The sequence below is a fragment of the Pseudonaja textilis genome, chromosome 6 (assembly GCF_049901715.1).
Source record: "Pseudonaja textilis isolate UNSWEBS1 chromosome 6, rPseTex1.2, whole genome shotgun sequence".
Lineage (NCBI taxonomy): Eukaryota > Metazoa > Chordata > Lepidosauria > Squamata > Elapidae > Pseudonaja > Pseudonaja textilis.
The window spans coordinates 18858318-18874023 of NC_141995.1; the positions used below are offsets into that span (position 1 = coordinate 18858318).

The window sequence follows — 15706 nt, forward strand, 5'->3', positions numbered from 1 at the left end:
GCCTGAGCTGTTTTTTAGCTCAGCTGAGGCGCAGCAATCTGCTCTGCCATGTGAATCAGCTGAGCTAAGGATCAATGAAATAAAAGATGGGAAAGAGCAGGGGCAGGGTGGGTGGGGGCAGCCAGAGGTGGTACTTTCCAGTTCTCCAAACAGGCCGAAATTTCCACTATCGGTACGCCAGAACCGGTCTGAACCAGCTAAATGCCACCCCTGGTGTCATCATTAACCAAAGTATTTAAGAGAAAAAAATGTCTATATTTTCCCATTATTTGTATAACTAGCATTAACAAAAAGAAAGAAAAACCAACTCTCTGCATATATATTGTGTGATTAATTATATGACACTTGTAGCTTCATGATTCTGGATCAATAAATTCATTATAATTCAAAGATTTCTTTAAAACTTTGTGTACTTCTAAGAAATTTTTTGGTGATGCACCAAAGATGTTTTTTCAGGAGGCAACTGGACTCTCTTGTTTTTTCTTTGAAGATATTTTGCTTCTCATCCAAGAAATTTCTTCAGCTCTAACTGGATGGTAGACAATGGAAGGATTTATATTAATAAAGTATTTTCTTCAAAGAAAAAACAAGGAAGTCCAGTTACCTCCCAAAAAAGCACCTTTGGGACAACCATGACCTGGATGACTAAGAATCTCTATAGATTTTGGTGATGCAAACATCCACCCAAATCCAATAAAGAGTAAAAACATTATACAAATATTGTACCACAGATATCTTGCATTTATTGAGTTAGACGTGAACCTTCTGATTTTTTTTGTGTGTGTGGTGGCCCTCAAAAAATATAAAGTTGATTATTTAAGATCCTTACAACAAATCTGTTCAGTGGAAGAAAAAAAGAGATTTTAGAGTACTAAATTCCTTTATTTAACAACACAGAAATATCACAGAAACAACTTTACTGGGCAAATTGAATGTTTTTATACAGTTTTGTACATGCCCCATAAGTGATTTGAAATAAATACACCATTTCCCAAAACTGCTTTTTCATAATTGCACAAGCATACATACACTTTACACAAGATCTATTAGAAAATTTAATAGATTACTGCACAGTTCAGAAATAAAAGAACAGTGTGAATGGTGAACGTTTTTGTGGTCTATGTTTCAGTGCGTGAGAAAAAAAGTAAACCTATTTCTCTGTAACTGTGAATATGGAATACTTTTTCACATTTGAGGTGTCTTTTATGCACCAGGAAACAACAGACTTCAGTGTGAAACTGCCAAATTTAATCAAAACAATATCTGAAACATTTAGCTGTTGCACATAACCAACCATTTCAGTATCTCTATGCATCCAGCTATGATCAAAGACCTACTGTTGATTTGGCTGAATGCATTTCACCCTGGATAGAATATTCCTTTAATTATTTTTCTTCTTATTAATTCATTATAGACATAGCCAATTCAAGGATTCCTTTTACATTTAATTTTATGAGGTACCTAAAAGGGTGGAGTTGAGGGAACACAAAAAGAAATATGTTATTTCTTTTATAGAAATAACTGTAATTCATTCCAGTAATGTCTATGGATAATTGTACAGGTTTACCTGGATTATGATACAATTTGGCATAACCTATACTCAGGTATATCCTGTTGACTATATCCTGAGCATATCAATATTGTTAGGCAAGACAGAAATCCTGCACAAAATATGTTATGCTTCCCTTCTCACTTCAGTAGAGTAACAAACTTGGCAATTCCATCACTGGTTCCTGCAGAGTTGTCCCTTTTTCAAAAGTAAAGGAGTACTCTGGCAAAAATATGAAATTTATTATTTAAAATATTTACCCTGCTTTTCTACCACAAGGTACTGCATTTCATATCATATATTTTTTAAAATTATTTACAGCATATCCTATTGAGATCTACTTAGAAGTTCCATTGATTTCAATACATTTTACCATCAAGTAATTGCATTCAGGACTGCAGCCTTAAGGACATTGTGTAGTAAACACAAATAAGATCCAAAACTTTAACTATAATCAACATTGCAAATAATTTGTTATTACACATAGGAGAGGAAAAAAAAATCTGAAAATTTATTTCTTTTTTTAAGACACTTGCAACCAAAATACTTTAATGCACAATGACATACAACTGCTACTTCAATGAAATGGAAATAATAATAATAAAGCTGTAGAATTCTACCACAATTAAAAGAAATTTGTGGGAATCAAAGTAATTGTATTTATATTCTTATGCAATATTTTTAACAATTCAGATTTGACATGTAAAACATCACACAATTACAATATACAGATTCATCAGCTTTTTAAAAATCAAAATGAAAAAATCCAGAAAAAAACCATACTGACACATGCAACATCTGGGTATTTAAACAGTTAAGTACATTGCTATGAATCATTGTACACCAAAAGAAACCTAAACTGATATTTTTGTCCTTCTCTTTCTTAACAATAGAAACAAAAAATACTCAAAACAAGGCCAGCTGGACAACAAAGTGGGAAAATTTCCAGTGTTTATTATAGTGATACTTAGTTTTTTTTTATTCATTTATTTTGAAAGGGGGGGGGGGGAAGAATGTCCCCATAACTCAATTGCTCAATAATTATGATGCACAGAAAAAATTCAAATGACAACCATCATGTTAATTCAGCTTCAGACTCCTTGAAGTCATGTAGTTGTATTATCCTAACATTTTGGAATGGAAAAAAAAGCTCATCTAGGATGACTTAGAACTAAAGGTACTAATTTACCCTAATAGACATTCCTATGAGTATTTTGGAAAGCCTACCTACTGCACGGGATATTCTGTATCGTGTCGACTACAAATGGAGAGAGAAGCAGATGCTAAATTTAGTCCAATATCCTCTCTTTGGCCAAGAATAAAAGCTACTGGAGCACACCTCTTGGTTTGTGTGGTGCATGCCATCTGAAGAGCCAAATGCTTACATCACAGGCAGTGGTGGGATTCTACCAGTTTCCCTTCTGGTTCGATGATCGTGCACTTTGCACATGAATGTGTGCGTAAACCTAACACGCACGCAGCTTTCTAAACACCAGCTGAGGCTCTGCCGTGCCAATTAGCTGAGAGGACAAAGGACAGAAAAGTGCAGGGGTGGGTGAGAGGGTGATCCTGTGCTTTTCTTTCTCCTCTCAGCTGGTCATCGGAGCTTTTTTTTTTTTAACTACCGGTGCAACCAAATGGGTAGACATTTTTGCTACCAGTTCGCGTGAACCGGGCCAAACCGGTAGCATTTCACCACTGATCACAAGAGACAAAAACATGGGTCAAGAGAGACATCAGATGCAAATTCTAGGGATTAAGAGCTTCTAGGCTGTATCCTAAAGCTTCCTGAAGAACAGTGGTGAGAACATATTAAAAAAATAACATCAGGAATGAATCAGTCTTATAATTAATTGCCTCACAGTAAAAATGAATTATTTTCTGTGGTTATATGGTTAGAACTATCTATCATCTAAAATATTTTTTAAAAATACCATCCCTTCTAATATCACTCAAACTTGATTTGATTTTTATTCTGCTAATAATTCCTGCCAGGTCTTAGTCATTCTCCCAATCCTTCACTCCCAATCAGTGTGTACATATGTATTTGCATGTGTTTGCATGTCAAAAGAAAAAAAAAAAAAAGGTAAAGCCCTTCTGAAAGTTAAGGTATCTTCACTGAGAACGTTCTCTCAATCAATTTCCTGGCGTTATAAATAACCCTTTCTTTTATATAGTAACAGGTCTTCAGAGAAACACTGCATTCATTCATTTAAACAACTGACTACTCAACTAAGTTGTTCCCAAAAAATGTAAAAAGTACCATAATAAAAAGAATATGAAACTGCATAGTCTTTCTCTATAAAAAAAATTAACATGATGTAACTCATAAAAATCTGTGCATCTGAAGAGCATCTTTTTGAGTATCAAAATTCTGCAGTTTCAGTGGAATTTCCATAGGTGTCACTTTCTCAGAATTATAGCTCCTGAGCTTTCTGTAAGGGGTGGGGGTGGGGGAGAATAAGATATTATCTTACTGGTAGATCACAAATATTTCTATCTTAAGTTAAATACTCGTAAAAATGATAAAAATAGTATTCATTGAAAACAAGTCAAAGAGAGGGAAATGATTCATAGTAATGGCCTTTTCTGCTCCTTTTAAATCATAATACTTTGCTACTGGCCAAGCTTCCATCTTTGCTCTGTGACAAAATAAAATAAAATATAACAAACTGCTGAAAGAAAAATGCTATGTAGATATTTCATCTTATTACTATCTTTGTGTACATTAGACTTATGCATTGAAAATTTCATATTCTGTGACAAGATGTTCCACATGTGGAATAAATTATGCAAAATACCAAGCTTTGCATATATTTGAGATTGTGTATTTTTTTAATGGGAAACGTTGGAATATAGTTTCTTTTTTTAAGGATAAAGACTGAATAAGGAACTGCACATAGAGAGAATAGATGTCCAATACCATCCTGTTTCTGTCCTTACAATTGTGGAATTTAACAAAATCTTCACCTATGTATTATGTGTTGCAAGTGAGAAAAATCTATAATTGTTAAGTAAGACAGGGCAATTATGAACAAATGAAATACTCAAAAGTATGGTGGGAAAAGTTAATGTCAGTAATAAAGAATATAAAAACTATAAATGTGTATTCTCAACAAGTTCTATGTTCTAACACTGGTAAACTGCCAGTCTGTTTTCAATCCCACCTTTCTGGCAATCACAAATGTTTTTTTTTTAATTATAAAAAGAAATTATTTGCTGGCAAATTGCAGAATCTTGAATGAGCTCTCTGGCTCCACAAAATCCATTTTAGATCAATTGAAGCCATGCATTTCCCTTAACACTATTTACTTCTTATCATTTGTTTCCTGCCGATCAGCTACTTTGCAAGCCTAAATTTTGATGAGATGGCTATATCCATGAAGAAATCTGCAAAGAGAATTGTTTTTAACTGTCTCACATTTGTGTGTTATTTCTGAAAAGGGTAATAATAAATTAAATGTCTGATCAGGGTAAAAGAGTAAAAGATCACAATCTATTTTTAACTTTCAATTCTATTAAAAGTGCTAACATTTGAGAACACCTTAAAAGACATTCTGAGTTTCATGTCTTTCAGACAGAAGAAAAGATGTAACCTCACCTACATTTACAAACTAGTCTAAGAGCTAAATATTATAAACTGAGAAAAATAATTTCAGGTATCTTTTTACCCTAATAAAAGATCTCTAAAACAACCCTCTAGAACAGAGGTTGGGAACTCTGGCCCCTTTATGACTTGTGGACTTCAACAGCATGGCTGGCTCAGGAATTCTGGAAGTTGAAGCCCACAAGTCATAAAATGGCCATCATTCTCCATCCCTGCTCTAGAGAAAGTAAATACATTAACTAAGAGATTTCCTGTTCCTCTCAACATATTGTTTTCATTTTGTGTAACAAACCATTCTGCTGTAGCTCTGCAACATTGAAACTGTATGTCTGCCTATACTTTAGGGGGTTAACTATGGCCCCTTTACGACCTGTAGACTTCAACTCCCAGAATTCCTGAGTCCAGGAGCTGAAGTTCATAGGTCGTAAAGGGACCACAGTTGCCCATCCCTGCTTTAAAACCTATTTTATAGGAAGTGCAGTTTGCTGATTTTTGTTAAACTTTTCGCAGTCAATGGGCGAGCATAATTTTTCCTATAAGATAATGCTTATGAAGATTACCTGTTACTGCCTATAACTTCCCTGTCATACAATACTGTGTCCTGGGAATATCTGAAAGAGACATTATTAAATCTTCTTTTGAACAACTTTGCTCCAGGTAGTAACAGCAGAGTGTTAAGAATACACTTGTACTGTTGCTGATGATGATACTGGACAGCTGGCAACAAAAAGAGGGGTGAAAGAGGAAGATTCTTAATGCTTAAATTTATTGCTCCAGATTTAATTTGCAGAAACACACTGATGTGAACAAAGGGTTAATCTCCATAGTTGGTCAGATGTGATTGTCTCCTCGTGTCTAAACACACAAAATACAAGCGGCTATCTGTACAGTTTACAGTACCAAAACACATATCATTGGAAAAATGAAGTAGAGATATGGTACTTTGTCAAGATACATTATTTTATAGCAGGGGTTTACCCAAACGTATAATTTTGTTTTTAACAGCCACTTTAAAAATAGACAACAAGTTCACTAGTTATAGCTAAATTACATCAACAAAAGAATTGGTGTACTGAATGTGAGCAAACTGGCCAATTGTCAGGATTCCAGATATGGTGGTCTCCGGATAAGACAGTAGCCCTCAAAAGTTGGTTAATGCTCTCTTATATGGAGTGTTGTCTTACTAAGAGGGCCTTTCAAGAGGAAACTGAATGTCATTTAAGACTTGAGGAACTAATGCCCAGAATGCAGCTGCTAAGAAATGGCAGAAGCTTTGTTTAAACAAGATGAAACACAACAGGACATGCTGTTAGACGGTGAATATGATGGGACAGAAAATAAAACAGTACTATCTTATGTTCAGGCATTTCAATGGTGGGGGGGGGGAGTTCTGCTTTATCAGATACAGCCTCTTCAAATGTACTGTCTTCCCTCTTACCTGGAGACCACTCTGTTTTATGATTTTTTTTTCTTTGAGGAAACCCCTATACATAAATGAAAATAATATTCTTCAGTGGTAGACTAAGCGATTTCTTAAAACAAGACTTTAGCTTGCCTTTCACTTCAGGCTGCCTTGAAAATAAGATATGCTACTGCTTAAAAGAACCATCGGAATGCTTCAGCGCTGGGAACAGGTGTTCTCTACAAAAAAGAAGCAAGAAAACAAGTTAAGCTTTCTTTCCATTGCATTGTAAAATGCGCTTGTCTGTTTTTATTAATTGTTTTGTTTTTGGCTTTCTTTTACATATCAATTGTACTTTTAATTGTCCCAGTTGTATGCAGTATTTCTTGATGATTAATGATTTAAAGAAACAGTCATTTTAGCAAAATATGACCTTTTTTGAATTTTAAAACATCAACTGGGTGAACTATTGGCAATTACAGCAAGTGGTAAATATGCATGGAACAGTCTTGTATGTTTTAGCTGTTAGTTTAAAGTTTACCAACTGGAATCAGCCAATGATATAGTGGCCTAAGTGGTTATTTATATCAGTCCATGAGTGATAGTCTAGGTTAATCAGAATATTCAGGCACAACCCTACAATAGAATGAGGTGAACATTTTGAACACAAAAAGAAAATGGCACAAATATCTTGCCAATAGTAAACAACAAACAATACTTTACAATTGAATAACATAAAAGTTATGGCATATAAACAGTCAACATAAGACCATTCTTGAAAGACATGTTTTCCCCAAACTTGCAATGATGGTGATGATGATGATGATGAAAATTTGCTTTTTGCTGGTCTATAGAAAATCATCCAAATTTCTAATCCATTTTCCTTCTGGTTTGTAGAACACTTGCAAAAAAATAATGAGAAAAAGCTCAAGGAGTGCTCTTCTTTTCTAAAAGTTCATTTCTGGGGCACACAGCTTCTCCATTTGGGGAAGGTATATAGATATTATAATTCCCAGTCAGCTGAAGGCCACATTGCTAGCATTTGGGGAATATATTATAGTCCAAGACATCTTGAAGATGCCAAGTGGAAGACAGCTGGTTTATAGTAAACCAAAATCATTCTAACGTATTTGATGGGCTTTTACCTTTCCTAACTTTCTTCCAATCCTTTCCCAGAGCAACTCAGCAATGTAGGTTGAACTGATAAAGAGCACCTGGCTTAAAGTCCCAGGGAGATTCCGTGGCTGAGAGTGTTCCTGGATCTCCCTACTCCTAATCCAACACTTTAGCCACTACATCACTCTTTCTTTGTTCATTTAAACTAAACTGTGATTTGGTTGTTTGAATTTGTACCGAATCCAAAAGTGATGGGGCAGTTTTTAAGATTCCATTAAATCCATTTTGTGGAAAACTGAGAGGACTATTCTTAGTCTGGAGTAATATTGTATGTCATTGTAAGTGTCTTCTGATGTGAATGATGGGGTGGGCTTTGGCTTTCCCTTTGTCCTTTATCTTCTCTATCTTTGAAGTAGGGGCATCTCTTACTTCTTGACAGATCTCTCTGCTGGAAGCACTTGAAATTAACTAGCAAAATGTGGCTTCAGCTGCCAGAAGCAACTTTTGTCTCATCCTGAACTCCAAATGGCATCCCTTTTAGTTAGCTCGGTGATCAAAGATAAACACTTTGCAAATTCCCTTCCTTTTCTCCTACTGGTTGCCAAGTATAAGAGGCCCCCACTTGATGCTATCTATGTACAGCTTTGTTTCCTCCTGATTGGCTTAACTGCCAATATTGCTTTGCACTACAGGATAACTGTTATGCATAGAGATAATTGCAAATTAGTTTGTAGAAGAGCCTTCCTGTTAAATCTAAACTTTTTTTTTCTCAATACTTACTAGAAAAAAAATGCCCAGGGGACAATTTTTAGCTAAAATTTATGACAAAAAGATTTCTGCTTTGTTAACAGACATGTATTTTCTGGGTGCATGCATATTGCACAATACAGTGCATAAACTGAGTGAATGCTGGATATAACACAGAAAACAATAACATCAAAACGGCAGGTATGACTGGGCGATGAAAGCCCTGTCCATTTTTAATGTGGACTAAACATCGTGCCTGGTATAAATGGGGCAGTACTTTGATCTCCTATATCCAGAGGTATGATATGACAGGGGTAACAACCGGTTCAGGATTTATGAGCTTTCCTGCAGGCTGCAAGCCGCACGCCTGTAAATCGTCATCAGCATCTGCCTGCAGAGAAGCAGCCTTTGAAACAACCCTCTTTTCCTGTTTTTCTAACTGCAGCTGTGCCTCGTTCGGCAGCTGAAGTTGAAAAATTAGGCAACAAAGATCAGATAAGAGCCTGGGTGGGTGGGCAAAAACATCAGCATAGAACCGGTTCTATGTTTGCTGCTCTTCAGAGCTACTGGTTCTACAGAGGTGGACAGAACTGGTAGAAATCCACCCTTGCCTATATTCTACTCCTAAGCTATTTTTTTATTTACACTGTGTGGGTATAAGGATAATAAACACACACTTTATGTGCAAAAGACATGCTCTCTTTCATGACTGCAGACCAACTTACCACAGTATTTTTCAGGTATGTTTGAGTACAGCCTCCTCAATTCCTTCTTAGGAAGGAGGACAATAGAATACTGGTACTGAATTAAGTGGGACAAAGTATTAGATTGGGGTGTCAAACTCAATTTAATTGAGGGCCACATCAGGGTTGTGTTTGACCTTGGAAAGCCAGGGTGGGTGTGGCCAGGATGGCGTAATCAGATCAACATCACTTGTGTTGGGGGGGGGCTGTGGTGGCACTTTGCCTGTGAAAATGGGCTTCTGAGCTCCGCTTTCAGCTGCGACGGCCTCCTGCAACCCTCTGGCAGCGAAAACGGAGCTTGGGAGAGCCGCACACAGCTCCGTTTTTGCTGGCAGAGGCACTGTGGGCTGACCTTTTGCTGTTTCCAGGGTAGCCCTGTGGGCCAGATCTTAGCACCTTGCGGGCTGGCCCCAGGCCTTGAGTTTGTCAACCCTGTATTAGATGGACATTTCCTTCAGAATGGAACTATAACACTGAACTAGGAAGATTATCACAATCAAAGACCACAAAACAAGTTGTACGCTGTGTTGGGAATGCTGCATCCAGAAGAGGGGTAGATATTTGTTCTATATCAGTCACAGACCAAATAGTGGATATAAGTTTGAGCCTGATCTCTCCAATCATGCAATTCCAATAATGCTGCCAATTTGGATAGGGAAACTGGAGACTTCCAAATGTTCATGGTTGATCAAGTCAATATGGCCAGCAACATTTAGAAGATCATAGGTTTCTTGTTCTATATAAATTCTCATTGGAGAGCTTTGAACTTCTTAACTAGACCTCTTCTATGGTTGAAGTGGGAAGAAAAAATCCAACTTTAGCCTCTTGTCTCTCTTATAATTGCAACTCTAAGTCATCTTGCCTAGAAAATACCTTGGAGAAGTACAGATCACACACACAAAAAAGCCCTTTTTGTGATGAATATGCAGTAATTTGCAATAGAATACTTAAACAAGCAGAATAACAATCATATAGGAGACTATTTCCAAAATATTGATGTTTATATCAACTTATAAATGAAAACAATTAGAATGCAAAATAATTCCTCTTGACTATCTCAGAATAAATTTATGTAAAATTGCATTATTAGGTAAACTGCTTATTGAAGATGATATCCCACAAAAAGTATTTTAATAAGTGTCTTGCTACGACCTAAGTATGTGTAACATAAACTTTTAACAGAGATTTCAAAAATCAACATCCCTTTTGGGGTATGTGGTGCTTCATTGATTCATCAGAGAACCAGATAACCAACATCAAGGATGTTGCCGTAATAAATCAAATCCCCACATTCACCTCTACTTCATAAGACATCATTTTATATATTTTACTCTTTAAAATCAACTGAACTTAAATGTATTAAAAAATTGAGGAGGAATTTTTGATTGCTGGGCCTTTCTTCCTGTGCATCCATTCCCTGCTGCTTTCTTCAAAGTACAATTTTCATCAATGACAAATCAACATTAGACAACTGAAATCATGAAAGACCATGAAAAGGGAACAGAAAAGTGCTTGAGCCAAAAGTTCTTCAGGCCAGTTTTCTGCAACATAGGTGCCCATAAAAGATAAAAAATCTCCATTCCAAGGATTCTGTTAGCATGTCTATTACGCTGGGAGTTAAAGTTCAAATAGTTCTGAAGGATATACTGGTTGGGGAAGTTTGCAATAGGCTCAGGGACATCACATTACCAAAGTGTGTGTGCCTGTGTGTGTGTTTGTGTGTAGTTAAAAGAAACATGTGTGTCTACTCTTAATGTACTATGCGATAAATTAAGGACAGGGTTTCTTAAAAAGTTCTTAAAAGGATTTATTCTTATTTTTCTACTTTTCAAAATAGAAACAGTTAAGTTAGACTGCTTAGTAAAAAATTTAAGAAATGTAAAAATTCATTCATAATTGTATATTGTAAGAAACCTTCCAAAGAAACAGTTAAAACTTACCAAATATAGAATAATGTTCTGCGAAGAACATAAACTGGCCAAAGAATATATATCTCTTATGATAAGAAATTTCATATTCTGTCATAAAAGAAGTTTCATTTTCTGCTAATATTACCTTGCATATCACAAGAGTAACTTGAAAGAAATGGAGGATAATTCATTTACTGTATGAACTAAAGATAAATTAGTTGGTTCAACAATGGGACACTATGCTACAAAATGCTGGAATCAGTGAAGTCTCTCAAATATGCATTTTATACTTACTTAAATTTCTAGTCTCTTTTAGACAAATCTGTGCAAAGTATGCTATAGTAAAGGTAAACTACAGTCAACTCCCTACAGTCAAACTCAACTCTTGATGCATTTATAAACATGTCCATATAGTTTTCTTGGCAGAACAGAAGAGATTTTCCATTGCCATTTTTACTTTAGTTTTGAAAGACCTGAAGCATATGTATTATGGCTGTTTTAGTCTTCCCAGAAAATGAGCTAGTTAGTCTAAATCATGGGTGTCAAACTCAATCACGTCATGTGACGTGTTGTGATGTAATTGTGATGTTTTTTTGCCTTTGCGGAGCAGCGGGGGGTGGCCTGTGTATGAGGCATCTGGCCTGCGGGCAACCAGTTTGACAGGCCTGGTCTAAATGGAGTCACAGAACTTCTGGAATCAACATTCTGTCAGATGTAATCCAAAGCTGAGAATTTGATCTTTCAAAGGTAGTCTGACTCTCACAAAATGGGCTAATATCAAGTGTCTTTCACTGTGTATTAATGTGAATAATTACAGGATAATAACCTGGGCACAATACAACGGGAAGCTTTGTTACCCAAGCTCCATTACAATGATTGAATGTTGTGTAAGAACTTGGCAATGCTCTTCTTCAGCAGCCACTCATAAAGATATTCAGGAAAGTTATAGTATTAGTTGTTCTTCAGCCACTCAAACTGATCATAACAGAATCATCCATGATAGTGTTCATAGTAATAGCAATAGCACTTAGACTTATAATACCGCTTCATAGTGCTTTATAGAAATCTTTAAGTGGTTTACAAAGTCAGCACATTGCTCCCAACAATCTGGATCCTCATTTTACAATCTCGGAAGGATGGGAGTCAATTTGAACTATTCAGGATCGAACTCCTGGCATTGGAATGAAGAGTTAAGACTGCAGTACTGCATTCTAACCACTTTGTCACCATGGCTCTTTTAATGACCAGTGGCCTTTCATGAATAGTGTAGTATTCATAATAAATATACATTTATTCATGCAACATTGCAGAGACTGTAAGTTGACTACTGATAATAAACAAGATATATGGGTATATAATTTATCAGGAAGTTGTATATAAAAGGAGACTGCATTCCAAACCATGCAAAACAATTTTGATGTGTCCAAAGATAATTCTAAAAGGAAGGGCTCATGGACATAGCAATAGCCATAGCACTTAGACTTATATACCACTTCACAGTGCTTTACAGCATTCTCCAAGCAGTTAACAGAGTCAACATATTGTCCCCAACAATCTGGGTCCTCATTTTACCGACCTTGGAAGGATGAAGGATGAGTCAATCTTGAGCCTGATATTTTGAACTGCCAAATTGCAGGCAGCCCACAGTCAGCAGAAGTAGCCTGCAGTACTGCACTCTAACCACTGCACCACCGTGGCTCTTAACATAATTACTACTATTGCAGTAAGCTAGAACCAGCAAGTTGTGGGAACGCAGCAGGTCCTGCTAGCTCTTGGTAATCTGCCCTCAGTTTCAAGCATGCCTAGCAGGGGCTTGGAGAAAACAAGTGACAGCTGGAAACTTTTCAACTGTGTTGTCTGCTTAAGCTCTGGTATGATCTGCTGTATGGAAAGCGCTTCATGAAATCTAGGCTTATTATCAACAAGTCTTATTATACACCTCAGTATCTAGAATTGCCTTCCATCTAGTTGGGGGATTATAAAACTAGACATACAGAACACACAGAGAGTACTAACTTACAAAAGGTTCTGTCTGACTGAATTTCCATGAACTTTAGCCACACAACCAGAAGGGATGTGGTATAACATATCTTAATATCCATGCATCAGGCTAAAGGAAGCTACACTATGACCTGAAAGATACAGGCAAAAACTCCTTATCCAGTACAAAGCTTCAGAGATTCCACTAATTTATACTGTATAGATGATCTACAGTCCTTCTAGATGTTAAAATGTCCCCCCTGTGCCTTCCCACTGTTTCTTCCATCATTTTTCTCACCTTAAGAACAATGTCTTAGGGAAAAATGGTCAAAATAGCTGAGAAATACAAACTGCTAGGATTTCTGGACACACCCATTTACTCATTGACTAGGCTTGATAAATAAAAACAGACTAGACACATGAGAAACATGGAGGATGGAGTTTCAAACTAGTCTAAAATTAGAGAGTTGTGGATGAAACTCCATACAACAGGGATACAGCTTTTCCACATAACAGCTGCAACACAGAACAGCTTAAAATAGCTCCTCTAGTGCATACTGTGACTGTCCTAATTTATTATTTGATTGGTTGAGCATTGGTTACCATTCCTTATTTTCGCCTAGAAACTAGAGTAAGTTAGTTAAGAAGTTGATTTCCATATGGGTCTCTATAAGGTTACGCTATTTCGCAGTAATAAAAGGGATTTGCTTCTAAGAGAAAAACAAGCTAGTAATGGAGTGTTTGTTTTGCAGACTGTATGTCTGCACTCAATTAAATACATATTTTAGAAGCATGCATGTATGTATGTATGTACATTACACACACAGTGTGGAACAGACATATAGCATCTCCAAAACTCTGCAGAGTTTATTATTAATAATAACAAAACTCTTCGCCTTGAAAGTGAACATGGCTTCCTTTTCTGGTTCTCAGTTTAAACGTAGCAACAGTAAAAGTCCAGATTCAGAGGAAAAGGGAAAAAAGCAACGAGGTCATTTAAACTCAACTCATGCCATCAAATTATTTGATTTTTTTCCAGTAAAATGTCAGATCGTAAAAATTGAAAGGAGAAGAAAATCTACCCACTTTGGTGGCTGAGCAAACTAACATGGGATGTGAAGCTGCCCCAGTTTCCTGGTTGTATAAATTTACCAGTCCCCGCTAAGGAATCAAAGTCTTGATGAGATTACAGTTAGTTTCTGGCTTCTGGGCTATGCTGGCAGAGGGATCATTATCCTGAGTGACAGGAAAAAAACGATTCCCCTGGAAGTGAGGGGGAGGGAAACCAGGAATAAAATTGAAATTGATCAGCATTGTTTAACGGCGCCTTCTATGTTCTGCAGGTGCAAATACTGACAAATAGCGGGCTTGTTCCCCAAAGGAAGCTCAACAATCCTGTTGTTCAGTTACATTGCAAAGTGTGGGCTTTCTAGAAAATTTAACACAATGTGAGTTTGAAACCTTTAAGCTTTCGATTCTGTCAGCCTTCCCCAGCCTGCAATCTTCCAGATGTGCTGGGATTGTAATTTGCAGTCCCATGTCATCCAGAGATGCCAAGTTGAGGAAAATTGTTCTATTTTTTTCTTCTTTGTTTTTCCATTTTAATGAAAAAAGGCATCTTCCCTGAAGGTGAAAATCAAAGGAAGCTACATTCCAACACAGGCTCTAATATTGGCAAAGTGATTTGGGTTCATGTCTTTGTCTACTCCACAATTCAAAGAAAAAGATGCTGTACGGTAGCAATACATCATAATTATCATATATACTCATGAATAAGCCCATGCATGGATGAGCTTACCCTTGAAATGTGAACCAAAATACCATGAAAAATGTGCCACGCACAGATAAGCCAACCTGCATTTTTCATGGTATTTTGATAAAAAATTCAAGGGTCTGCTTATCTGTGAATTGGCTGATCTGCAAAAATATATGGGAAATAAGGGTCCTTTAAAATATATATTGTATATACTTGCAGATAAGCCTATTTATGAATAAATCAAAACCAATTTTGGTACCTAAAATTTTTGGAATATCCATGTATTTTTGTTATTATTAATTTCATTTACTGTATATGCTGCCCATATCACTATCGAATGACTTGATATCAGCAAGCATATATGGTGATGCTATATTTCCCCTCCCCACCTTGTCAGTTCCATTCAAGCTGATGAGGAACAAAAAACACACCCAAAAGTTATTTAAAGAAGCAGAAGAAAATGTTGGTGAACTCTTCAAGAGTGGAGCCAATGATTTCCATATGAACCTGACTTACAAGAGAGGATTGAAGGATGCATGTGAATGACCTGTCTTTCTTGTCTTTGACCATTGCTTGCACCTCTTGACTTTTTTGACACAAACCCTGTCCCTGGTACAGTGATCTTTAGTTTTTCTCGTTTCCTATCATTGAATTAATTCTTAGCATTTTACTTTTTAGATGAGGAACCAGGAGCAACCAGATATGGTGGAAACAAAGGAAAAACACAATACAAAATACTTCTACCGTGTTTCTCCAACAGGAAGGCCCAGCATGTTTTCTAGGCACTAAGCCCTTCCCCCAAAATTTAGGCTTATTTTAAACATACGAAATGGGGGGAAGGGCGGGGGGAACTTGTTATTAGGAACGCCCCGGTGGGCAGCCATGCCTCGCCACCA

General features: G+C 36.6%; 1 protein-coding gene across 1 annotated transcript in view; it reads right to left on the reverse strand.

Moving 5' to 3' along the window:
- Window positions 1-861: 861 nt before the first annotated feature.
- CXXC4 (CXXC finger protein 4) overlaps window positions 862-15706 on the reverse strand; it is a 52778-nt gene continuing 37933 nt past the window's right edge. The window contains exon 3 of the mRNA XM_087935954.1: window positions 862-6797. Coding sequence (XP_087792080.1) covers window positions 6753-6797 — 45 coding nt within the window. The 3' untranslated portion in view covers window positions 862-6752. The remainder of the gene's footprint in view (window positions 6798-15706) is intronic.